This window comes from Mustelus asterias, chromosome 6 (assembly GCF_964213995.1).
Source record: "Mustelus asterias chromosome 6, sMusAst1.hap1.1, whole genome shotgun sequence".
Lineage (NCBI taxonomy): Eukaryota > Metazoa > Chordata > Chondrichthyes > Carcharhiniformes > Triakidae > Mustelus > Mustelus asterias.
This window is the reverse complement of record NC_135806.1, coordinates 134,649,385-134,676,581: the sequence shown is the minus strand read 5'-3', so window position 1 is coordinate 134,676,581 and position 27,197 is coordinate 134,649,385. Positions and strand designations below refer to the sequence as shown.

Below are 27,197 nucleotides of genomic sequence, written 5' to 3'. Positions count from 1 at the left end.
TAAAATTATGAAGGGATTTGACAGGATGGATGGATTGATCATGATTATTCATTCATGAGATGTGAGCATTGCTGGTGGCAAGGCCAGCTTTTATTGCCATCCGTAACTGACCTCGACAATGTGGTGCTGAGCCATGTCTTCAACCACTGCAGTCCATATACTGGGTCCAGAACAAAGAGGCGTGAATTAAGATAGCCAGTTAACAAATCAAATAAAGGATTTAAGGGGAAAGAATGTGGACATCATTACTACATGGGAGTGGTTAAAGTAGACAGGATTCCAAGGAGGCTTAATGCACAGATGGAGGAGAAGATAAGAGAAAGTGGGAAGAGATAATTAGGAGGCACATGTGGAATATAAACACAGTCTTGGAATAGATGGGTGAAATAATGTGGTCTTTTTGCATGCTCTAGTTTCTATGCAATTCTTCAAAAGAGGTCTGGAACCAATAGATAACAGGAGATCTAGTCATCCTGTGAACCAGCCTGCAAAGTCAGATTGCTATTAAGGAACCTCCATGCTATAATATGGCCTGTCATTCTATCAAGCTAGTTTTGTGCTTTCAACAGTGAAACTTGTTTGCAACCAAGGCCAGACTTCAACTCATTCCTCAAGCCTAATCCTAAAAAAAAGTATCAGTAAAACCGCTCGAAATTCACTTAAAAGTACTCTTGACCTGTCATCGGAATACGTGGCATGTTATTTCTGGATACACACGCCTTTGTCCTGCTTCATAGCAAGCTCCTAGAAAAATAGACCCAGTGTCTTATTTTTCAAAAGGCCTTCAAAAATAGAGGATAGTGGGCATAAAGGCTTATCATATGAAATGGGTCCTTTGTCTGCCATCAGACCATTTTAAAATCCAAGCATGTTGTCTTTTCACATCAGTTCATGCTTCACAAAGCCTTTGAATTTGGCAACAATTCTCACAGATGTTTGCTTGCTTGTCTTTAAACCGACGGCCTCATATTCAGCCATCACCACCCCTCTCCACCCACCCCCAGCCTTTCACAACTGACAGGAGGAATGCACAAGGAGAGGCCTAGATATTCTCAAATACAAACATCCTCCGGGTTAAATGACCTCACCTGAAAGCAATGAGTCAGTCCAGAGAGCTCTACCCTTACCTCGTATGGACAACAATCCCCCTTATCTAAATGAGTGCATTATAGTTTAACCTGCCCTGGACGGTGTGGCCCAGAGGTAACCTAACTGTGTACTAAACAGACCCTTTTAAACTACAACTAATCTTTGCAAACCGATGATTTACAGCATTAAAAAAAGCAACTTCTAACGAGCAATGGGTGGTGCTGAAATGGATACTGCTCTATGATCTTGTGATCAAAGCCTTAGGTACATTACACTTGGACATTAAACAATAGGTTACTGTTGCTTGACAGCAGTTTCCCATCCTTACGAATGCAGCTACCTCCAAAAATACCGCCTGGCAAAAAAACCACATTGAAAGATTTCCTGCCAACACCTTGTAGATGCTCATTCTACATCAGAAGGGCATGTGATTATCAGTGCACTCATACAGATCTGCAGCTTTGAGGCTAATAAACTACGACATATATATATTTATATAGCACCTTTCGTAACATGACATCTCAAAGTTAATGTCAGCGTCGTCACTGTGGTAATGTGGGAGGCACTGCAGTCTATTTGCACACCGCAAGATCCCTCAAATGACCACATAAATCAGTTTTTGGAGGAGTTGGCTGGAGAATACACAACACAAGATACAGAAGCAGGAGGAGCACGAATACATCTTGGCACAGGACATGGGACGAACTCTCCTGGTTGTCTTCAACTATCTTGATGTTTAAAGTTTTTTTTAAGTTTATTTATCAGTGTCGCAAGTAAGGCTTACATTAACACTGCAATGAAGTTACTGTGAAAATCCCCACGTCGCCACACTCCGGTGTGTGCGGGTACACCGAGGGAGAATTTAGCATGGCTGACGCACCTAACCAGCACGTCTTTCGGAGTGTGGGAGGAAACCGGAGCACCCGGAAGAAACCCATGCAGACACAGGGAGAACGTGCAGACTCCGCACAGACAGTGACCCAAGTCAGGAATCGAACCCGGGTCCCTGGTGTTGCGAGGCAGAAGTGCTAACCACTGTGCCACCGTGATCCACTTTTCAAAACAAAATTCACTTCTAGAGCAAGTAGCAAGTTGGTAGCAACAAGCGGAGTATAAGTGGCCATCAGTTCTGGCAAAGAACGTAGCCACGCCACCCTTAGTGGCCGACCCCTATCTGCCCCACAATATAAACAGGGCTGTTTCTACAACACCAAGGTTCCTCACGAAATAATTCAGTCCATTTTTAAGTTGCTCGTGAAATGAATGGTATAAATATAGCACAAGCAGCAGCAGCAGAGCCAGAGACCTGGGAGCAGGTCACCCAGCCACTTGATCACAGGTGTGTGGTCTGGAAGTGAACAGAAAGAGGGGGGAATATATCCATGCAAGGGTTTAAAAATGCACTCTTACTTGATCCTCCTGCCATTTAAGTTCAAATAAGTAAGGAGCAAAGATGAGTTTGTTTTTGAAAACATTCAAGTGAGTGGAATATTCGAGGTACCAGCATCTGCAACATTTAACACTCAATTGTCCAGATGTTGCAAGTTGAACTTTTAAAAGTTTCCTATTTTGTTTGTGCATGCTGGTAGCTTGGTTCCTGAAAAGGTCAAATACCTGCATTTCTCCTCTCACACATGCTCACAGAGAGAGACATACATACGCAGAGAGATTTAAAAACACGGACAGAGAGATCATAGAATCTGTACAGTGTAGGAGGAGGCCATTCGGCCCATCGAGTCTGCATCAACCACAATCCATTCCAGGCCCTATTCCCGTAACCCCACACATTTACCCTGCTAATCCTCCTGGCATTAGGGTCAATAAACGTAACCTGCACACCTTTGGACTGTGGGAGAAAACCGGAGCACACCCACACAGACACGGGGAGAACGCGCAAACTCCACACAGACAGTGACCCGAGGCTGGAATTGAACCTGGGTCCCTGGCACTGTGAGGTAGCAGTGCTAACCACTGTGCCACCGTGCACAGTGGCTAGAGACACACGCATTCACGGAGCGGCACACACAGACAAGAGGAAGAGATATAAAAACATAGAGAGACACACACACACACACACACACACACAGAGGAAGATAAAGAGAGAGAGCGAGAGAGACACAAAGGCAGAGAGAGATATAAGAACATGGACAGAGAGAGAGACACATATAGATAGCGAGGGATATAAAGACATGGACAGAGAGACACACAGACACAGAGAGAGAGACACAGATAGAGATATAACAACACGGACCGAAAGAGACACACACAGACGCAGAGAGAAACAGAGAGAGAGACACACAGACACACACAAAGACACAGAGAGACAGAGAAAAAGATATAAAAATACTGATCGAGAGAAACATACAGACACAGAGAGACGGAGACAGTGAGGCACACACAGACAGAGAGAAAGACAAACAGGGGGAGACACGCACATGCACATAGAGAGAGAGGGAGACAAACAGACAGAGCGACACTCACTGAAAGAGGTGCACAGAAAGACACTACCTGGGTAGTGTCTTTCTGTGCAGACTCAGTATCTCACTATCACCTTTCTCAGTCTTATGAAATGTTGACATGGTTTGTGTATACGTCACTTTTTCTGCTCAGTAAAACATTTACTTTCAGTGACTGAAATAGCCACCCTGTCATCTGCTCAGGAAGAATAAAAATGTCCAGAAAAACTTACAAAACCAGTGTCACCAGAAGTGAACCATAGTACAATGAAGGGCTTGTTTGTTATCAGGCATAACCGTGGCTCAGTGGGTAGAACTCTAGCCTTTGAGTCAGAAGGTTATGGGTTCAAGTTCCACTCCATAGATTTAAGCACATAACTTAAGATGACATTCCCAGTGCAGTACTGAGACATGCTACATTGTCTGAGTAGCCATCTTATGATAGTAAATCAAGGACTCATCTACCCTCATGGATGGGCAGAAAAATACCCCATTGCATCATTTCAAAAAGGAGCAGGAAATTTCTAGATCTTTTTTCAATCCACAGACCAATATTATGAAAACAGATTAAAAAGGTGTTAACATTTGCTTCCCTGGCTGAAGTATCATAGAATAGAATCTCTACAGTGCAGAAAGAGGCCATTCGGCCCATTGAGTCTACACCAACCACAATCCCACCCAGGCCCTATTCCTGTAACCCCACATATTTACCCTGCTAATCCCCTGACACTAAGGGACAATTTAGCATGGCCAATCAACCTAACCCGCACATGTTTGTACTGTGGGAGGAAACCGGAGCACACGGAGGAAACCCATGCAGACACGGGGAGAATGTGCAAACTTCGCACAGGCCATGACCCAAGGTCAGAATTGAACCCGGGTCCCTGGTGCTGAGGCAGCAGTGCTAACCACTGTGCCACCGTGCCGCCCACTTTTTAAAAAAAACAGAATACCATATCCACTGCTTCCACAAGAACCTGCATTTCCAATAGAGTCTAGAGATATGCAGCACGGAAACAGGCCCTTCGGCCCAACTCGTCCATGCCGACCAGGTTTCCTGAACTGAACTATTCCCATTTCATAGAATCCCAACAGTGCAGAAGGAGGCCATTCGGTCCATCGAGTCTGCACCGACCACAATCCCATCCGGGCCCTATCCCCGTAACCCTACATATTTACCCTGCTAGTCTCCTGATACGAAGGGGCAATTTACCCTCGCTGGCTTGGACTCGAGCGTGGAATGCGAGTGCCTAGCGGGCTACTTTTGGTAAGCAGAACTGGCGCTGCAGGTTGAACCGAACACCAGGTTAAGGCGCCCATTGCCAACATTCATCAGACCCCACAAAAGGTGTTGGTTGATGTAGACAGCAGGACGGGGGCCATGGAAGCCGGAATACGCTAAAGAGAGCATAACAACTCACCTGCCGATTCAACTAGCCCTGAAAATGGATGGCGCTGCACACGCAGTTTTACCCGGTAAGGCGGATTTGCTGTTCATAAGATCCTGCTGTGCATACATTAGCTGATGTGTTTCCTCCAAGTCACAACACATCAAAAGTACACCGTTAACTATAAAGCACTTTTGGATGTCCTGATGTGGAGATGCCGGTGTAGCACTGGGGTGGGCACAGTAAGAAGTCTCACAACACCAGGTTAAAGTCCAACAGGTTTATTTGGTAACACAAGCTTTCAGAGCGCTGCTCCTTCATCAGGTGAGTGGATGGCCTGAGGTTGTGAAGTATTTTTTATTTTTATGAACTTCCAAGTTGAGAAGTTGGCGCAGTAGTCAGCAACGGAAACCAGAGCACCCGGAGGAAACCCATGCAGACACGGGGAGAACATGCAACTCCACATAAACAGTGACCCAAGCCGGGAATTGAACCCGGGTCCCTGGTGCTGTGAGGCAGCAGTGCTAACCACTGTGCCACCGTGCCGACTGCAGCCACCAACCCGGCCACTCAAGCAAATCTAAATAGAATAGAATCCCTACAGTGGAGAAGGAGGCCGTTCAGCCCATCGAGTCTGCACTAACCGCAATCTCACCCAGGCTCTATTCCCATAACCCTCATATTTACCCTGCTAATCCCCCTGACATTAGGTCAATTTAGCATGGCCAATCAACTTAAGCAGCACATCTCTGGACTGTGGGAGGAAACCGGAGCACCCGGGGGAAACTCACGCAGACAAGGGGAGAACGTGCAGACTCCACACAGACAGCTAACCACTGTGCCATTGTGCAGTTCTCTATTTCTCCAAGGATGTTTCAGTCATAATCCTATTTGCTATACCCACGTTGGAGCCTCTGAAAACTGAGTCTTAACACAGACAACCAACCAGCTTTCATTCAATGCACTTACAACAACTTGCATTTCTACAGCGCCATTAACACAGTAAAACCTCCAAGCCAATGAAGGAGGTATTAGGGCAGGTTAATAAAAGATTTATCAAAAGTATCGATGTTAAGGAGCATCTTAAAGAAGGGAAAAAAAATTTAGAAGGAAAATTTGTGTATCCAACCAAAAGAGAAAATGCTGGAAAATCTCAGCAGGTCTGGCAGCATCTGTAAGGAGAGAAAAGAGCTGACGTTTCGAGTCCAGAAAGCTGGTTGCTATGATAAAGGGTCGTCTGGACTCGAAATGTCAGCTCCTTTTTTTCTCCTTACAGATGCTGCCAGACCTGCTGAGATTTTCCAGCATTTTCTCTTATGGTTTCAGATTCCAGCATCCGCAGTAATTTGCTGTAATCCGGAAATTTGTGTATTTCTGGATTACTTTTTTTTTAAAAGGCAAAATATTGCGGATGCTGGAATCTGAAACAAAAAACAGAAAATGCTGGAGAGACTCAGTTGCTCTGACGAAGGGTCGTCCAGACTCGAAACATTGGCTCAATTCTCTCTCCACAGATGCTGTCAGACTTGCTGAGTTCTCCAGCATTTCCTGTTTTTGTTATTTTTTTGCTTACTGAAGCTGGCACAATTGGCACCCCACCACGGTTAGTTATCCAATCCTGTTGCTATCAACCATGCAAAAGGGGTTGAGTTTTGAAGGCACACACACTTGTCTTCAGCCCCCGCTTCAAATCTTGCTTTCTGCTGTCGAGGCTTGATATCAAACCATGCATCCTTTTCTGAGGAAGGATGTTCTTGCTCCTGAGGGAGCGCAGCGAAGGTTTACCAGGCTGATTCCGGGGATGGTGGGACTGATATACGAGGAGAGATTGACTAGGTTGGGGCTGTTTTCACTGGAGCTCATACGAGTGAGGGGGGATCTCATAGAGACTTATAAAATTCTAACAGGACTAGACAGGGTAGATGCAGAGAGGATGTTCCTGATGGTGGGGGAGTCCAGAACCAGGGGTCACAGTCTGAGGATTCAGGGTAGACCATTTAGGACGGAGATGAGGAGACATTTCTTCACCCAAAGAGTGGTGAGGCTGTGGAATTCATTACCACAGGAAGTATTTGATGCCAAAACATTGAATGTATTGAAGAGGCGGTTGGATATAGCACTTGGGGTGAATGGGATCAAAGGTAATGGGGGAAAAGTAGGATTAGGATATTGAGTTGGATGATCAGCCATGATCATAATGAATGGCGCAGCATGCTTGAAGGGCCAAATGGCCTCCTCCTGCTCCTATCTTCTATGTTTCTATGCAGGTTGGAGTATCTATACTGTTGAAAACCAACCACCTTTTAAGTATAGGTACTAATATCAATTGCTGTAGTTGGCTGCCAACATTTCTTTCAACCATCATTATGTGGTTGCGGTGTAGTTTAGCTACAAATACACGATCACTGATGTTCTAATCCCTTTCAAGTTCTTAAACAGAAACCGCTAGAATGAGTTGCTGCTTGCAAGAACCTTTGCTGAGGAAATAAAACACTCATTTCTCGAACCTATCTGATCTTTGCTGACTACTTTTATCCACATAAATCATTTTGTTCAGGAGTAAAAAGAAAACAGCCGTGGTCTAAAGCCACAATTTTTTTTAAAAAAAAGACAAATCGAACAACTATCTTCGTGCCTCCGGGGTGAATCTTAAATCTAACCACCCACCTCAGGTTCTGACAGCTAATTAGACACCATTCTAAATCTCAAATGAATAACATAATTGCCAAAAACAACAGTGTTCTCTTTTTGTACAAACTGTTCCACTTGATATCACGAAGTGTTGGAATAAAACACAATAAATATGGCGATGGTCCAATTCACATAATTCTCATTACAAGTCCATCAAAACCGGAGTGATCGAACAGCAAGTTAAAACATTTGTAAACATTGCAATGGATGTATGTTGGGTCAGATCTTACCGAGCTTGAAATCATTTAAGTTTAAGAGTGGGAGAGGAACTAATGTTATAACAGATCAATATGGATTTCTGAAAGAAACCCACACAGCGTTTTTGGCACCAGCAGAATACTAAACTCCTCAAAATTTCTGCAGGACAATAACTGGCCAAAGTTCACGTGCAAATGTTACACTGCTGCCTTAAAGTAAAGTAAGGTGGTTTATTGTAGTCTGTATCTTAAACTGTGCCATATTCAAATGGTAAGAGATTTGGATTGCTTCTAAAGTTCTAAGGTTTTTTCTAAAGTTTACTTATTAGTGTGACAAGTAGGCTTACACTAACACTGCAATGAAATTACCGTGAAAATCCTCTAGTCACCACTCTCCGGTGCCTGTTCAGGTACACGGAGGGAGAATTTAGCATGGCCAATGCATCTAACCAGCACGTCTTCCAGACTGTGGGAGGAAACCCAAGCAGACTTGGGGATAATGTGCAGACTCCGCACAGACACAGTCACCCGAGCCGAGGATCGAACCCGGGTCCCTGGCACTGTGAGGCAACAGAGTTAATCACTGTGCCGCCCAGCTTGTTATGTTGACAGGGACATCTGATGTTGTCATCCTAATTTAGTATTTGATTCCAGAGACATCTGAAACCACCATTTTAAATGGCTGGTTCATATCAATTAAAACTGACTGCTAAAGCAGCTCAACAATACAACTTTATTGGCCCAAACCATAGATGCCAGCACCAACTGTTATTGCAGTGGTTTATCAGACATTTCTATTCTGAAACTAATCAGTCTTTAACTTGCTGGTCCAAAGTGCCTTCAACATCACAAAGTGTTTCGAAGTTCTTCACAGAAGCATTAGTTGACAACACTGGGGCGGCACAGTGGTTAGCACTGCTGCCTCACAGCGCCAGGGACCTGGGTTCAATTCCAGACTTGGGCGATTGTGTGGAATTTACACATTCTCCCCGTGTCTGCGTGGCTTTCCCTCTGGGTGCTCCGGTTTCCTCCCACAGTCCGATTGATGTGCTGGTTAGGGTGCACTGGCCATGCTAAATTCTCCCTCACTGTACCCCAATAGGCACTGGAGTATGGCAACTCGGGGATTTTTACAGTAACTTCATTGCAGTGTTAATGTGAGCCTACTTGTGACGCTGATAAATAAACTTTAAACTTTGGAATCAGGTTTTGTCTGACTGCATGCCTGTGACGCAACTAGGACATGTTACATTAAAGGTGTTATATAAATGGCGGTCGGTACTGTTGTCAGTGAGTTTTGTCACTTTTATACCAAATGGACCACCACTGAAATCAGCCCGGAATGGAAGGTAACTGAAGCAGCCATGCAGAGAAACAAATGGCATTCCATTTATACCACAGATTAAGGAGGCAATTTGTCCTTAGTTTACTGCTGTGACACCAGCTGCTTTCTCAATGGTTTTTTTTTAAAAAGGTGTTTAGACACCGCAGGAAATTCTGAAACGCCAAGAAGAAAAAAAAACCTTGAACGATTCTGTGTCTGCCTCTCGTTAAAGACAACGTAGTCATTTGTATTGTTTATACAGTACTTGAGATTTGAAGTAGAAACCAGCTTCGGTACAAATAGCTTTAAGTCATGTCAAACTAATGTAAGGCACTGCATCACAAAGCCTAAATCCACCTGGGCTTGTTTTAAATGCCTCATCCCAGTTTCTAACACAATGAACCTTTTATATTTTGTGGGATTGTGTATGGAAGTGATGGGGGAGGCGGTTGCGGTGCTGCAGGGAAGCCGGAACAAGTCAGATCCTGCGAAACATTTCTCATTTATTTCAAAATCTGTTCTCTTCACTGCCCTCTCTCTCAATTATGCTCATGCACAACTTGCTGAAGATGCTTTTCCAGCATTTTGCTGGTTTGATCGCCTTGTGCTGTGTTGATTAAAGTATTTCTAACAGTAATACAGGACCACAACAACTTCCATTTTCAAAAATAAAATGCTTGGGACATCTGTCAGGCCAGGTGAGTTCATTTTTCTCTAAGCCTGGGGCGGCACGGTGGTACAGTGGTTAGCACTGCTGCCTCACAGCTCCAGGGACCCAGGTTCAATTCCCGGCTTGGGTCACTGTCTGTGTGAAGTTTCCACGTTCTCCGTGTCTGCATGGGTTTCCTCCGGATGCTCTGGCTTCCTACCACAGTCCGAAATGCATGCTGGTTGGGTGCATTGGCCGTGCTAAATTGCCCCTTAGTGTCCTGGGATGCGCAAGTTAGAGGGATTAGCAGGGTAAATATGTGGGGTGATGGGGACAGGGCCTGGGTGGGATTGTTGTCGGTGCAGACTCGATGGGCTGAATGGCCTCCTTCTGCACTGTAAGGTTTCTATTGTAAAAGCAAATTTATATATCCCCAGCCCACAATAATGTGCATTTGCTAGTAAACGAGTTACAGATCCAGATGGATGTTTAGAAATGTCAGTAGGCTACACAAAACATCTTCAAATGTGATCCAAAACCAGCCAAATTGGACCATGTCTCCCAGCAACCTTCTGCAGGTTTGATCACCTTGTGCTGTGGTGATTGAACTATTTTTAACAGTAATACAAGACCACAACAACTTCAGTTTTCAAAAATAAGATGGTTGGGACATCTGTCGAGCCAGATGAGTTCATTTTCCTCTAAGCCTATCTGCAAAGTATTTGGTATTCACCAGTAAACGTGCACCTTGAACATCCCTGCTCCATTTCTTTTTGTTTTGTAAAGAGCTGGACCCTCCAGTTTGCAGTCTCTGGATTCCAATGCTACTTCAGTTGTCTTGAACGTAACTGCTTCATTTTTGTTAGTTGGTAACCGTGCTCTGCCGCCTCAGTTTTGTGATGAACATGGGCAGACAAAGCCCCAAGAGGCGAATTAAGGGAGAGATCTGATTGCAGCCTCGGTTACGCATGCATTTCCAAAGGTCGAAGCCCAAAGATGCTGTGGCCCCTTGCAGCATCTGAAGGGGAGGCGGTGGCGTAGTGGTATTGTCACTGTACCAAAAACAAATCAAGAGACCCGGCGCAGTGCTCTGGGAACACAGGTTCAAATCCCACTGTGGCAGGTGGTGGAATTTGGATTCAATAAAAATCTGGAATTAAAAGTCCACTGATGACCATGAAACCATTGTCAATTGTCGTAAAAGCTCATCTGGTTCACTAATGTCCTTTAGAGAAGGAAATCTGCCACCCTTCCCAGGATAAAAGCAAATTACTGCGGATGCTGGAATCCGAAACCAAGAGAGAAAATGCTGGAAAGTCTCAGCAGGTCTGGCAGCATCTGGAAGGCATGCCTTTCAGCTTTGACAAAGGGTCGTCTGGACTCGAAACGTCAGCTCTTTTCTCTCCTTACAGATGCTGCCAGGCCTGCTGAGATTTTCCAGCATTTTCTCTTTTGGTGCCACTCTTCCCTGGTGTGGTCCATGTGACTCCAGAGCCACAGCAACGTGGTTTGACTCTGAAATGCCCTCTGAATGGATTGAAATGAAACTCAGTTCAGGGGCAATTAGGGATGGACCCTGCTAGTGATGCCCACATCCTGTTAATGAACAGGAAAAAAAATCCAATCTACTATCCCACTGTATCTAAATTACAACAAACAACAACGGTTTCATGGTCATCAGTAGACTTTTGATTCCAGATTTATATTGAATTCAAAATTCACCATCTGCCATGGTGAGATTTGAACTTCCCCAATGGATTACCCAGGGTCTCTGGATTGCTAGTCCAGTGGCCACGACACCACCAGCTCCCTGGATATCCCAGAGTGATAAATGGTAATGTCCATAATACACAAGTGCCAGGCAACGGCCAACTCCAACAAGAGAGAACCCAACCATATTCCGATGACATTCAATGGCGTTATCATCACTAAACCCCCACCGTCAACATCCTGGGAGTTACCATTGACCAAAAATTGAACTGGACCAGCCATATAAATACTGTGGCCATAAAAGCAGGTCAGGCACTGGGAATTCTGACTCCTCAAAGCCAGTTCCCAATCGACAAGGCACAAGTCAGGAGTATGTTGGAATACTCTCCACTTACCTGGTTGAGTACAGCGCCAACAAATCTTGAGAAGCTCAATACCATCCAGGACAAAGCAGCCCATTTGATTGACATCCCATCCAACACTTAAACAGCTAATCCCTCCACTTCCGATGCACAGTTGCAGCCGTGTGTACCATCTACAAGACTAGGTTAAAGTCCAACAGGTTTATCTGGTAGCACGAGCTTTCGGAGCGCTGCTCCTTCATCAGGTGAGACTACTTACTGTGCCTACCCCAGTCCAACACCGGCAACTCCACGTCATGGCCATCTGCAAGATGCAGTGCAGCAACTCACCGAGGCAGCACCTTCCAAAGCAGCGATGTTGACCACCTAGAAGGGCAGCAGACACTTGGGAACACCACCACCTGCAAGTTCCCCTCTAAACCATTCTGACTTGGAAATTATTTGCCACTCCTTCACTGTAGCTGGGTCACAATCCTGGAACTCCTTCCTTAACAGCATTGTGGGGGTGCCCACACTGCATGGACTGCAGCGGTTCAAGAAGGCAGCTCACCACCAGCTTCTCAATTAGAGATGGGCAAAAATGCTGGCCGAGCCAGTGATACCCACAGCCCACGAACGAATTAATAAAATATATTCCAATAGCTGGTACAGACATGATGGGCCAAAGGTTCTTCCTGTTAAATAGATAGGTCATCCTTACGGTAATCATCTGTTTCAACGAGTTGGCATTCATCGGGCAAAAGCTGATCACGTGGAGTGAAGGTTGTTGCCGTGGGGTTGCACGCTTGTTGAATTACATTGGTTTCCAGTTCAGAAATGCCTCAATTTCAAAACCGCCATGGTCTTGTCTTTCCAGATCTCTGTCACAACCCCAGCCCTGCAAACCTTCAAGATCTCTGCATCCCTCCAGTTCTTGGCATGTGCACGAATTAATCGCTACGTCACCGGCAACCACCAAGCCCTTGAATTCACTCTGCCTCTCTCCTCCTTCAAGACACTCCTTAGAACCTACATCTTTGATTGAGTTCTTCTTGTCTGGCTCAATGTGAAATTTTGTTTGTTAACACACCTGTGAAGCCTTTTGAGACATTTTACCATGTTAGTGGCTCTATGAGAAAGGCAAGTTGTAATTGAATAGATTATGAATGGGAGAAACCAAGGATGCAGTCTTGCAGCACATCTGATGGGAGTAAACAAAGGCGGGAGGAGAAACAAGACAGTCACCCACAAAATAAATGAAAGCTGCTTTAGGCAAATTGATATCCGTTAACGTAGAGCCCTGAAACATTACTTTACTTTTAAGTGCTATCATTATCTACATAGTTATAAAGAAGTGCTCAGGAAGAGGAGATAAATCTGTCCTCTGTGGGTCTGAGAAGAACACTTACTGTTTCACATTAGTATATACAGTAAGCAATTCAATCATTCAGCCTAACAATTACTGCACCCGCAGGGTAAAACGTTTAATCCATTTAATCTATTTTTTATGATAGATTTTTTTTCACTAAAAGTCACCGCCAATACTCAGTCTCCAGAAGGAGTGTGAGATAGCCAAGTCCAAAGTACATTGTTTCAGCAGCTTTTGTTATAATACACTATTCATGCTACTTTCTTTTTGGATGGGCACGGTTAAGGTTAGTTCCCCTGCTATTTGCTCTTCGGAGTAAAGGAGTTTCACCAAAATCTGAGCAAGTGGAGAAACGCCTCTACTTTCTCAGAAGACTAAGGAAATTTGGCATGTCAGCTACGACTTTCACCAACTTTCACAGATGCACCATAGAAAGCATTCTTTCTGGTTGTATCACAGCTTGGTATGGCTCCTGCTCTGCCCAAGACCGCAAGAAACTACAAAAGGTCGAGAATGTAGCCCCGTCCATCGGACAAACCAGCCTCCCGGAGATCCATACACTTCCCGCTGCCTCTGCAAAGCAGCCAGGATAATTAAAGACCCCGCGCACCCTGGACATTCTCTCTTCCATCGGGGAAAAAGATACAAAAGTCTGAGATCACGTACCAACCGACTCAAAAACAGTTTCTTCCCTGCTGCCATCAGACTTTTGAATGGACTTACCTCGCACTAAGTTGATCTTTCTCTACGTAGCTATAACTGTAACGATATATTCTGCACTTTTGTTTCCTTCTCTATGAATGGTATGCTTTGCCTGTACAGCACGCAAGAAACAATATTTTTCACTGTATACATGTATACATGTGACAATAATAAATTAAATCAAATCAAAAATGGCAGATCTGTGAATGTAGGTGAACACAGGCTTTGGTTGTGTTTAAAAAGTAGGGAGTTCCAGCTTCAAGGACCTGCTTCTCAGATGCAAAATCAAAACAAAATGTTCTAGGAACTAAAAATCAGAGGTACTGATTTTGTCTATTTCAAAGATCTGGTTCTTCAAAGATGTTTAAGTTTGTTTATTAGTGTCACAAGTAGGCTTACTGCAATGAAGTTACTGTGAAAATCCCCTAGTTGCTACATTCCGGTGCCTGTTCGGGTACACCGAGGGAGAATTTAGCATGGCCAATGCACCTAACCAGCACGTCTTTCGGACTGAGGGAGGAAACCGGAGTACTCGGAGGAAACAAACAAGGGGACAACGTGCAAACTCCACACAGACAGTGACCGAAGCCGGGAATCGAACCCGGGTCTCTGGCGCTGTGAAGCAACAATGCTAACTACTGTGCCACCCTTACAGCATATTCCTCCAGTAAGGAGGTTACTTACAGGATTGAAGATTTCCATTTCCATTGTTTATGCAGTAAAGGGCCATGGACTGTGCGTCACTTATCAACAGAAACCATTGCCCTTGGTAGCAAATTTATTTACACAACTGCCTCATGATGGCTTGAAGTCGCTCAACCCTCTCCTGAATGGTTCTGTCTCACAAACCTTTTTGTACAATGCACGCAGCCAGGTGTGCTACCTGTGAAAGTCTGCAGCTAGCTTTATTGTTTCAAAGTGCTTTCAAATAACTCTGCCATCCAGCAATTCTGAGCCATTTACACTGTGGCCAAACATGTAGATAGCAGTTTTAAAGTCAGCACTGCTCAGCCGACCTGATCATCAGGGGATGCTTGACTGCCACTTTTTTGTACAGAAAGCTATTCAACCTAATGAACTTGACGACTTTAGAAGTTACCTCAGGTTTGATGGGCTCTCTGAGTGAATGGATTTCTCTGTGTGGTCCCAAGGGACTTGCTTTAATTCCCAACATATGCCAATCGATAGTTGAAGAAATACTGTATTTGAGTTCTGCTCTCCTCGGGATCTTGTGGGGTTGGGGGTGGTGAAACAGAAGCAGATTCCTCAGTCACTGGGTGGTCATGCATACTGGAAACTCTGTCAGCACCTAAAGACAAAGACGAACCTCCGCTAAGATGCCACTGTCACCTCCACTGCCCCCATGAATGAACAATATCACGTACAGGAATACACTTCCAATTCATTTTGAATTGAAAGAGCTAACATATATATTAAATGGTTATGTGCATTGGCCATGCAAAATTCTCCCTCAGTGTACCCAAACTGTGACGACTACGGAATTGTCACAGCAACTTCATTGCAGTGTTAATGTCAGCCTACTTGTGATAAATAAATATACATACCTGAAATAAATTTAAGAATATTTCCGATTCATCACCAAGGAAATCTGTACCCACCTCCACCGATGTCTGACCCTGCCTCAGCTCACTTGCTACTGAAACCGTTAACAGGCCTTTATTTTCTCTAAATTTAAACACCCAAAACTCTGTTGCTCATAGAGTTTTAAAGTTTATTTGTTAGTCACAAGTAAGACTTACATGAACAATGCAATGAAGTTACTGTGAAATTCCCCTAATCGCCACACTCCGGCGCCTGTTCGGGTCAATGCACCTAACCAGCACGTCTTTTGGACTGTGGGAGGAAACCTGGGCACCCAGAGGAAGCCCATGCAGACACGGGAAGGATGTGCAAATTCCACGCAGAGTGACCCAAGCTGGGAATCAAACCCAGGTCCCTGAAGCTGTGAGGCAGCAGTGCTAACTACTGTGCCACCGTGCTGCCCCTAAATCACACCAAGTCCCATTAACTCGTCACCTATGTGCACTGAAGTACATTGGCTCTGAGGCCGCAAAGCCGGTCTTAATATCCCCATCCCTGTTGTCAAATCCATCCGTGTCTTTGACTTCCTCCAGCCCTGCAACCTTCCGAACTCTGGTGTCCTCGAATACAGGGCGGCATAGTGGTTAGCACTGCTGCCTCACAGCACCAGGGACCCGGGTTTGATTCCTAGCTTGGGTCACTATCTGTGTGGAGTTTGCACATTCTCCCCGTGTCTGCATGGGTTTCCTCCGGGTGCTCCAGTTTCCTCCCACAATCCGAAAGACGTGCGGGTTAGGTGGATTGGCCATGCTAAATTGCCCCTTAGTGTCAGGGGGACTAGTTAGGGTAAATGCATGGGGTTGTGGCCTGGGTGGGATTGTGATCAGTGCAGACTCGATGGGTCGAATGGCTTCCTTCTGAACTGTAAGATTCCATGATTCTACGACAGGGGACACAGTGACGGAGAGATATTGTCACTAGACTAGCAATCCAGAGACCTTGGATACTGATTTGGGAACCAGGGTTCAAATCTCACCATGGCAGCTGGTGAAATCTGGAATGATAAGTCTAATGGTGACGATGAAACCATTGTTGATTCTTGTATAAACCACTCTGGCTCACTAATGTCTGGCCGCACACATGAGGACGGCCTAAACCGGGATGTTGGATTTATGTCACATTATCAGTAACCCCCACAGCTTGCCTCCTGGGCTTGCAGAATCTCACTAGCTGTTCTGTCTGGAGACAATACACATCTCTTTAACCTGTGTTTAATGTTCCCTCCACCCACATTGTCTGTACCTTTAAGACCTGGCTGGCTGTAGGATTCACATTCTAATCAGTATTCTGTAACTTGATTTTGTGTCTGTTTGCCCTGTTTGAGAGCAGATTTCCACTCCATCTGACGAAGGAGCAGTGCTCCGAAAGCTTATGGTATTTGCTACCAAATAAACCTGTTGGACTTTAACCTGGTGTTGTGAGACTTCTTACTGTGTTCACTAATGTCTCTCAGGGAAGGAAATCTGCCATTCTTACCTGGTCTGGCCTACATGTGACTCGATACCCACAACAATATGGTTGACGCTTAAATGCCCTTTCAAGGGCAATTAAGGATGGGAAATAAACGGTTTCAGTCGCAAGTGAGCTGGTTCAGCCAGTGATGCCCACACCCCATGAATGAGCAGCACAAAAAAAGTCCTTGTGCATCCCCCACGTTTATTGCACCATGATTGGCGGGTGTGTCATCAGCCGCCCAGACCCCAAGCACTGCTTGGGATTTTCACCTCAATCCCTTTCGTTGTACTTTTCTCCCCTCCTTTAAGATAAGCTGGTCCTGATGTCTTATGTGACTCAGGGTCAAATTGTGTAAGACAGTTGCTCTGGTGAAATGTTTTGGGACATTTTGCAACGTTAAAAGACGTCATATAAATACAAATTTGTTGCTGTGTGGATGTTTAAAATGTGATTTTTTTTTCTGGAGCTGCTGTGCTGCTTTGATTCGGAAATAATTAAATTGGTATGCGGGCATCTCACCAACACTTCATGTTTGGTAACTATAGGAACAAAACTGAGAGCTCCATTTCTGGAAATGTCCCGTTTTAATTACACAAATTCAGGATGTACCCAAGCTGTCAACACACTGCACAGGTTGACAGTAAAAGTACATCTTGTCTGTCAGTGTTGAACTTTTTTTTTACCAACAGGTAAGAAAATGGGCCTGCCCCGAGGGCAGAGATTTTGGTTTACTGCCACTGCTGCCTTTCAATTCATTACCTGACCTTCCTCATAGAATCATAGAAACCCTACAGTACAGAAAGAGGCCATTCGGCCCATCGAGTCTGCACCGACCACAATCCCACCTAGGCCCTACCCCCACATCCCTACATATTTACCCACTAACCCCTCTAATCTACGCATCTCAGGGCACTAAGGGCAATTTTAGCATGGCCAATCAACCTAACCTGCACATCTTTGGACTGTGGGAGGAAACCGGAGCACCCGGAGGAAACCCACGCAGACATGAGGAGAACGTGCAAACTCCACACAGACAGTGACCCAAGCTGGGAATCGAACCCAGGTCCCTGGAGCTGTGAAGCAACAGTGCTAACCACTGTGCTACCGTGCCGTGCCTCTTTGAAGTCAGACTGCCATACGGCATTTTATCATCAGTGGGCCATTTGGACAGGTTCAGGCACTTGGCAGAGTGTTGCAAGTCTTAGCTGAGATTTCTAGAGAGAACTGCCTGGAGCAAATCATCATTCGACCTGGTCACCCATTTTTCCAAAGGGAGAATCCCAACTGGTTTCCAACAACAAACTGTGGCACCTGAGAAAGGATCACATCAATCACCAATTTACACTGCTTTCCAGCAGCAAGCACTATTACCCTGACTCCCCAAAGCCTGGGGGAGGGTGACTATTGACCAGAAACTGAATTGGACCAGCCACATAAACAGTGGCTACAAGAGCAGGTCAGAGGCTAGAATCCTGCGACGAGTAACTCACCTCCTGACTCCCCAAAGCCTGTCCACCATCGACAAGGCACAAGTCAGGAGGGTGATGGGATACTCCCCACTTGGCTGGATGTGTGCAGCTCCAACAACAATGAAGAAGCTCAACACCATCCGGGACAACGCAGCCTGCTTAAATTGACATCCCATCCGCAAACATTCACTCATTCCCTCCACCGCCATGGAACAGTGGCAGCAGTGTGCACCATCGACATTGCTGCAGATGCACTGCAACAACTCACCAAGGCTCCTTCGACAGCACCTTCCAAACCTGCGACCTCCACCATCTTTTCTCTCATTCATTCATGCGATATGGCCGTCACTGGCCGAGCCAACATTTATCACCTATCACTAATTGCCTTGAACTGAGTGGCTTGCTCAGCCATTTCAGAGGGCATTTAAAGAGTCAACCAGATTGCTGTGGATCTGGAGTCACATGTAAGGCCAGACCAGGTAAGGACAGCAGATTTCCTTCCCTAAAGAGAACCAGATCAGCTTTCACACAGAGGTCTGGAACAAACTGCCAGAGGTAGCAGTAGAGGCGGGTACAATTTTGTCTTTTAAAAAGCATTTAGACAGTTACATGAGTATAGAGAAATATGGGCCAAATGTGGGCCATTGGGACTAGCTTAGGGGTTTAAAAAAAGGGATGGCATGGACAAGTTGGGCCGAAGGGCCTGTTTCCATGCTGTAAACCTCTATGACAATTGAGAATGGTTTCATGGTCATCATTAGACTTTTAATTCCAGATTTTTATTGATTTCAAATTTCAACATCTGCCATGGCGGGATTTGAACCGGGGTCCCCAGAGCATTATCCTGGGTCTCTGGATTACTAGTCCAGTGACAATACCTCCCCTTAGCCGGGCAGAAGCACATCTCCGTTGACATTAAAACAGTCAGCAAATAAGTGTTAACAACAGTGAGAATCACATGTTTCCCATCCGTTGGGCCTTTTTGAAATGTAAAAGCACCCATACACCTTGTGAAGAGAGCTCCCAAGGAGTCAGCACTCAAACACGGAACTGCAATCTCCAAACACACATCACCCCACATTTCACCTTGGCCGCTGGCATTACTGTCAATCGGGAGGCCACAGCACCAAAAATTCCAGCTAGTTAAAGAAAAAAAAAGGAAAAATGTAGCAACAAGCTTTCAGAGACTTCTTAAGATACCGGGTCCTTTGTACTACAGGCTGAACCTGGTGACACTGCAAAACTGCTTGTAATAATAACACATTGCTGAATGCTCAATTTCTGCCAAGACACTGCAGTGCAGAAACCACGGTTGCTGAATTTAGTGCTTTGGCACTTTCAAATATCACCTTACTCCATCTGCTAGTTTAGCAGATATGCTGGAAATAATTTATGAAAACCACCATTCTGACTGCACCAGGATACCAACCATTCCTGTGCTAATATTGCCTACTATTACTATCCAGGCCTGTTTGTATTGAATGATTGATGCAAGAAAATTGCACAAGAAAGGCAGCACAGTGGTTAACACTGCTGCCTCTCAGCAGTAGGGACCCGGGTTTGATTCCAGCCTTGGGTCACTGTCTGTGTGGAGCTTGCACGTTCTCCCCGTGTCTGCGTGGGTTTCCTCCGGGGTGCCCTGGTTTCCTCCCACAGATGTGGAGATGCCGGCGTTGGACTGGGGTAAACACAGTAAAAGTCTCACAACACCAGGTTAAAGTCCAACAGGTTTATTTGGTAGCACAAGCCACAAGCTTTTGGAGTCCTGCCCCTTCACCAGGTGGCTTGTGCTACCAAATAAACCTGTTGGATTTTAACTTGGTGTTGTGAGACTTCTTACTGTGCTTCCTCCCACAGGCCAAAGATGCGCAGGTTAGGTTGACTGGCTATGCTAAATTGCCCCTTAGGGTCAGGGAGATTAGCAGGGTAAATACGTGGTGTACGGGGATAGGGCCTGGGTGAGATTGTTGTTGGTGCAGACCCGATGGGCTGAATGGCCTCTTTCTGCATTGCCGTGTTGCTATGATTCCATTCTATGACACGCTGATTCCCAAGAGGAGACAGGAACATTTTCCAGCCATTGGTACAAATCCATTTGGATATGTCCATCCCCACCCCCTCCGGATGCCAAGGTAATATTTTCATCAGAGTTAGACAAAGACCTCAGGTATTACTCAGGCCAAAGGAATTTCCAAAGTCTGCTTGCACACAATGCAAAGTAGGGGAATGGCACACAACACAACTTTAATTCTGAATTCCATCATTTTAGCCGCACGAAATGAATGGAGTGGGACTGTTTCTGGAATAAGGCAGTGCCAAATTTAGCTGCAAGGTCAGGGGTACTAAACCCAGAGCGCTTTCAGATTAAATTAGGCGTGGAGCCATTTACTGAGAGATTTGAAGCTGTGCTAAAGCAGATTCTGATGCAATAATTCAATAGTGTCATTGGTCCATCTCACGAAAAACTGCAAACGTTGGCACACACGGTACACATAATCAAAAGCATGAGAGACTGCGCCACTTTCCTGAGGTGAGATCACATATAATGGTAACAAAATATTCATCAACACATTGTGGCACAGTGGTTGTCACCGCTGCCTCACAGCGCCAGGGACCAGGGTTCGATTCCTGGCCTTGGGTGACTGTGTGGGGTTTGCACGTTCTCCCCGTGTTTGTGTGGGTTTCCTCCCACAGTCCAAAGACGTGCAGATTCAGTGGATTGGCCATGCTAAATTGCCCCTTTGTGTCCGGGGGATTAGCAGAGTAAATACATGAGGTTACGGGGATAGGGCGCAGGTGGGATTGTCGTCGGTGCAGGCTCGATGGGCCAAATGGCTACTTTCTGCACTGTTGATTCTATGATCTTAAACTCTGAAACCTCAACAGAGAAGGAAACGTTTCTGACACATACAAACTGCAGCAGTGATAGGCATCAACTGGGAGTGCAGCAGTTCTCAAATATCATGTGCCTTACACCTTCAACAAATTGTCTCAACACACTGGAGATTGGCGGGTGCAAGCCGCCTTGCGTTTCTACACGAGCTTAAGCAAACACTTCCCAATGCACTCAGTCTGTTAACCATCTGATAGGTGGTGTCATAAGACACACATATTAAGAGTTACTCGGGAGTGGGGTTAGATCAGCAACCTTGGCTGAGTTTATGAGTTACCATTTTGTTGATGTGGTGTACATAGTTTCACTTAAAGCACATTGAATTGCAAATTACATTTCTCTGTCCAAAATAAACCATGAGCAGCATACTGATAAAACTGATTAGCTTGGGTGGGCGGTGGGACATATTTACTATTTAGAATAGGGCTACCACAACTCTGTTAGAGGTGGTTTATGTTGAAACTTCAGCGAGAAATTTTCACTTAATAGAATCTCTACAGTGCAGAAGGAAGTAATTCCGTCCAGAGTCTGCACCAACTCTCTCTGACAGTGTACCTTACCCCCACCTATCCCTGTAACCCCACACATTTACCATGGCTAATCCATCTAGTCTACACATTTTGGGACACTAATGGGGAATTTAGCATGGCCAATCCACCTAACCCACACATCTTAGGACTGTGGGAGGAAACCAGAGTACCCAGGGGAAACCCACGCAGACACGGGGAGAATGTGCAGACTCCACACAGACAGCGACCCGAGGCCGGAATTGAACCCGGGTCCCTGGCGCTGAGAGGCTGCAGTGCTAACCATTGTGCCACTGTGCCGCCATTCTCAGACTGTTGTCAGGGCACAGTATAAACTGGGACACGAGCTGACTGTAGAACTAAGTGGTCTCACAACACGAGCTAACATGGAGGTGTAACATCAGCCAACAGTTCATAAAGGGCCCAGGAGGATTGGGGGTTCAATTCTTGAGCCTTTGGGTGCAACATAAACTGGTCACGATTGAATGCAAGTGTTTAGACAACATGAAGCCGGTCACTCACGCTCTCAAAATATTTAGATTTTAAAGTTTATCCAAGTGAAGGATTGCATGAGACGTCATCAGAGCGGAGGTGCAGCACCAGTTAAACAGAGTAGATAGGCACTGCCTGGCTTAAAACCATACTGCAGCTAGAATATGCAGCAAAAAGCTCTGTGGGCATCCTCCCCGGAGTATGACACTTCCAGCTCTGTGTGGCTTTGAACTAAATGCGAAACACACACATGCACGAGGGGCCAGAGATATGGATCTGGTAAAGTTAAAAGGATCATTAATTTCAGAGCCCTTTTCAACAAACATTTTGAACCAGCAGTGTTTCTGGGAGAGAAGTATTTTAGAATAATCATTCGTCTGGTTACATGCAGCTGTGTCAGAACACAAGAAGCAAATGTATACAAGTGACAATCTAATGCCAGAATAACTTGGAATGTTAAATTTCCAACATGCAAACACTTTAATTCCTCGATGTTTAAATGTAATCGTATTCACATTAACGTGTCCTGCACGTGAAGACCAACTGTTAACCTACCCTGACTGGGGGGCTACGTGCCTGCACTCGGTGAATGCTCTGCAGATCCCGCAACGCAGTGCCACAATTGGTAGTGGTAATGGTCCCGTCGCCCTGCACCCTGGCAGTACCATTGACATTGTTGTTGCCGTTGACCCCGCTGCTGCCAGGTCTCCTTGGCCGGTGTTTGATACCGTCAAGCAGTCGGACCAGCAGGATGTTGGTGGGGAGTTCGTCGACACTGCAGTCCACCAAAGTCCGGCACTCGGGGCAGCGCAGCTCACTCCTGGAGTTCAGGATGCCCTGCAGGCAACGCCGGCAGAAGGTGTGCTGGCACGGCAGCACCTTGGCCGTGGCATCCAGCCGCTCTAAACACACGGGACACTCCAGCAGGTCCAGTAAAATGGATTCATCCATTCTGTCTTGTTCTGTCTCCAAAGCTTCAGTCCGAGCCAGGTCTCCAAAGGAACCTCATCACAATAAAGGATGTGCTGAATGATGAGCAATCTGATATCCAGCCAAGCTTGGTCACGTCACATCCATTCCCTTTCACTTCAACTTCAAATAACTATTTCAAAAGCAAACAGGCACGTGTAAATACTGGGACACATCGAAGTTACCAGGGTACAGAATGCACATTATGAACCAGAGTTCCCGACAAGACTTTGAGGGCAAATAAGGTGCTCGATTACGCTCCCCCACTTACTTCATCATTTGTGCATTTTAGATTTACCACAGCTAAAGATCTAAACAAACCACAGCACCTTTTAGCAATAAGATAGTCGCACCACCAAAATGGTTTCAAGTATTTTGTCGTAACGCAATATTTCCACGCCTTTGTCCGGAGTAAACAAAGGATCTGTATCTTAAAAGGTGTCAACATTTGCTATGGGGAGGGAGGGAGGCAAAAGTTTAGCTCTTTGACAGAGCCGGCAGAATGATTTTAATCCACGAGTTTGTGAATACCATCAGGATACGATTTTTGCTCTGCCCACCTCCCTAAAAATACAGTTTGCCCAAATTTCAGTCCCGTGTAGTAAAGTCTGCAATGTGGATGTCATGTTCCCAAAAAGCTCATGTCTGTTTATTAATCAGCTGAGGGAGAATGAATGGGGACCTGGTTCACGTAGTCTCCCCTTAGGGGATTTTCAATGTACAGCCACCAAAGGGATGTTCCAGATAACGGGCCGAATGGCCTTGTTTTATGCCGCATGGCTCGAGGAGACACCCCCTATCGTGACTCGATGAATCAACTGATGGGCCAACACACGCTCACGCACAGCTATTTACACAAGTGAGGGCGATGAGAGTGTGTGTGGTTGATTAATATCACGGGTATTTCGAACATTCACGGAATCGTCTATCCACACACACACGCCACTTCCAAAGGGGGGAAAAAAAGATTCAATCAAGCTATTATTCAACCGCAGCGCTACATAGCAGTGATGCTGGGGCGGGGGTCCAGTTCTTTTGTGGGGGGGGGAATGAATGACCAAGCTACCGCAGAAGCTGATAAATTGTTATACCCATTTTAAAACTATGTGCTAGGATTACTGCCTGGGTTGAAAAGTACAGAAACTCTGTGCTCATTATTTGGAACATCCCCTTGGTGGCTGTACATTTAAAGTCCCCTAAGGGGAGACTATGTGAACCAGGTCCCCATTCATTCTCCCTAAGCTGAGCAGTAAAGAGCCGTGGGCTTTTGGGAACATGACATCCACAACGCAGACTTTATCACACTGGACTGTAATTTGGGAAAACTGTATTTTAAGGGAAGTGGACAGAGCAAAAATCGTATCCTGATTGTATTCACAAACTCGTGGATTAAAATCATTCACAACCTTCAAGGCGTGGAAATTCTGGGAAACTATAATATAAAAAGCTTGACACTGAAGTGTTTGCTAATCATGGGGAAAGCATGATTGTGTTTCAATCTGCTCCTTCCTCTCTGGGACCTGTCAATCTTTCAGTAGAACCCTGGAGCTGCCACTCGACACTTGGGGACTCTGGCAGAATGGGCTGTGTCACTGTCCCATTCAGATTCCTTTGTCACACTCAGTTGCGTCTCGCTCAGTAGCGAATGGTGCGGGCAGAAGGGGATTTTAACACCAGACATACAGCCATCGAACGGTGTGACCGCCCCCTGACTAACATCGCACCAAAGGCAGCCAACTCTCAGCTCCTGGGGCGAGGGGATGGACCGGAGGGGGGAGACTGAGGGGGGAGGGGGGGGAGGGGCTGGAGACTGAGGGAGGGGGGGGGCGGGAGACTGAGGGTGGGGGGGGGCGGGAGACTGAGGGTGGGGGGGGGCGGGAGACTGAGGGTGGGGGGGGGCGGGAGACTGAGGGTGGGGGGGGGCGGGAGACTGAGGGTTGGGGGGGGCGGGAGACTGAGGGTGGGGGGGGCGGGAGACTGAGGGTGGGGGGGGCGGGAGACTGAGGGAGGGGGGGGGCGGGAGACTGAGGGCGGGGGGGGGGCGGGAGACTGAGGGCGGGGGGGGGCGGGAGACTGAGGGCGGGGGGGGGCGGGAGACTGAGGGTGGGGGGGGGCGGGAGACTGAGGGTGGGGGGGGCGGGAGACTGAGGGTGGGGGGGGCGGGAGACTGAGGGTGGGGGGGGGCGGGAGACTGAGGGTGGGGGGGGCGGGAGACTGAGGGTGGGGGGGGGGCGGGAGACTGAGGGTGGGGGGGGGGCGGGAGACTGAGGGTGGGGGGGGGGCGGGAGACTGAGGGTGGGGGGGGGGCGGGAGACTGAGGGTGGGGGGGGGGCGGGAGACTGAGGGTGGGGGGGGGGCGGGAGACTGAGGGTGGGGGGGGGGGCGGGAGACTGAGGGTGGGGGGGGGCGGGAGACTGAGGGTGGGGGGGGGCGGGAGACTGAGGGTGGGGGGGGGCGGGAGACTGAGGGTGGGGGGGGGCGGGAGACTGAGGGTGGGGGGGGCGGGAGACTGAGGGTGGGGGGGGGCGGGAGACTGAGGGTGGGGGGGGCGGGAGACTGAGGGTGGGGGGGGCGGGAGACTGAGGGTGAGGGGGGCGGGAGACTGAGGGTGAGGGGGGCGGGAGACTGAGGGTGGGGGGGGCGGGAGACTGAAGGTGGGGGGGGCGGGAGACTGAAGGTGGGGGGGGCGGGAGACTGAAGGTGGGGGGGGCGGGAGACTGAGGGTGGGGGGGGCGGGAGACTGAGGGTGGGGGGGGCGCGGGAGACTGAGGGTGGGGGGGCGGGAGACTGAGGGTGGGGGGGGCGGGAGACTGAGGGTGGGGGGGGCGGGAGACTGAGGGTGGGGGGGGGGCGGGAGACTGAGGGTGGGGGGGGGCGGGAGACTGAGGGTGGGGGGGGCGGGAGACTGAGGGTGGGGGGGGCGGGAGACTGAGGGTGGGGGGGGGCGGGAGACTGAGGGTGGGGGGGGGCGGGAGACTGAGGGTGGGGGGGGGCGGGAGACTGAGGGTGGGGGGGGGCGGGAGACTGAGGGTGGGGGGGGCGGGAGACTGAGGGTGGGGGGGGCGGGAGACTGAGGGGGGGGGGGGCGGGAGACTGAGGGTGGGGGGGGGGGCGGGAGACTGAGGGTGGGGGGGGGGCGGGAGACTGAGGGTGGGGGGGGCGGGAGACTGAGGGTGGGGGGGGCGGGAGACTGAGGGTGGGGGGGGAGACTGGGGGGGGGTGGGGGGGCAGACTGAGGGGGGGTGGGGGGGGAGACTGAGGGGGGGTGGGGGGGAGACTGAGGGTGGGGGGGGGGGGGAGTGAGGGTGGGGGGGGGGGAGTGAGGGTGGGGGGGGGGAGTGAGGGTGGGGGGGGGGGAGTGAGGGTGGGGGGGGGGAGAGACTGAGGGTGGGGGGGGAGACTGAGGGTGGGAGGGGGGAGACTGAGGGTGGGGGGGGGGAGACTGAGGGTGGGGGGGGAGACTGAGGGTGGGGGGGGAGACTGAGGGTGGGGGGGGGAGACTGAGGGTGGGGGGGGGAGACTGAGGGTGGGGGGGGGAGACTGAGGGTGGGGGGGGGAGACTGAGGGTGGGGGGGGGGAGACTGAGGGTGGGGGGGGGGGAGACTGAGGGTGGGGGGGCGGGGAGACTGAGGGTGGGGGGGGGAGACTGAGGGTGGGGGGGGGAGACTGAGGGTGGGGGGGGAGACTGAGGGTGGGGGGGCGAGGAGACTGAGGGTGGGGGGGGGAGACTGAGGGTGGGGGGGAGACTGAGGGTGGGGGGGGGAGACTGAGGGTGGGGGGGAGACTGAGGGTGGGGGGGGGAGACTGAGGGTGGGGGGGGGAGACTGAGGGTGGGGGGGGGAGACTGAGGGTGGGGGGGGGAGACTGAGGGTGG

At 48.1% G+C, this 27,197-nt stretch overlaps 1 protein-coding gene across 1 annotated transcript in view; it reads right to left on the bottom strand.

Moving 5' to 3' along the window:
- The window catches only part of sh3rf1 (SH3 domain containing ring finger 1), a 184,133-nt gene that overhangs the window by 152,567 nt on the left and 4,369 nt on the right, over positions 1-27,197 (bottom strand). Inside the window, exon 2 of the mRNA XM_078215134.1 lies at positions 22,910-23,456. Coding sequence (XP_078071260.1) covers positions 22,910-23,305 — 396 coding nt within the window. The 5' untranslated portion in view covers positions 23,306-23,456. The remainder of the gene's footprint in view (positions 1-22,909; positions 23,457-27,197) is intronic.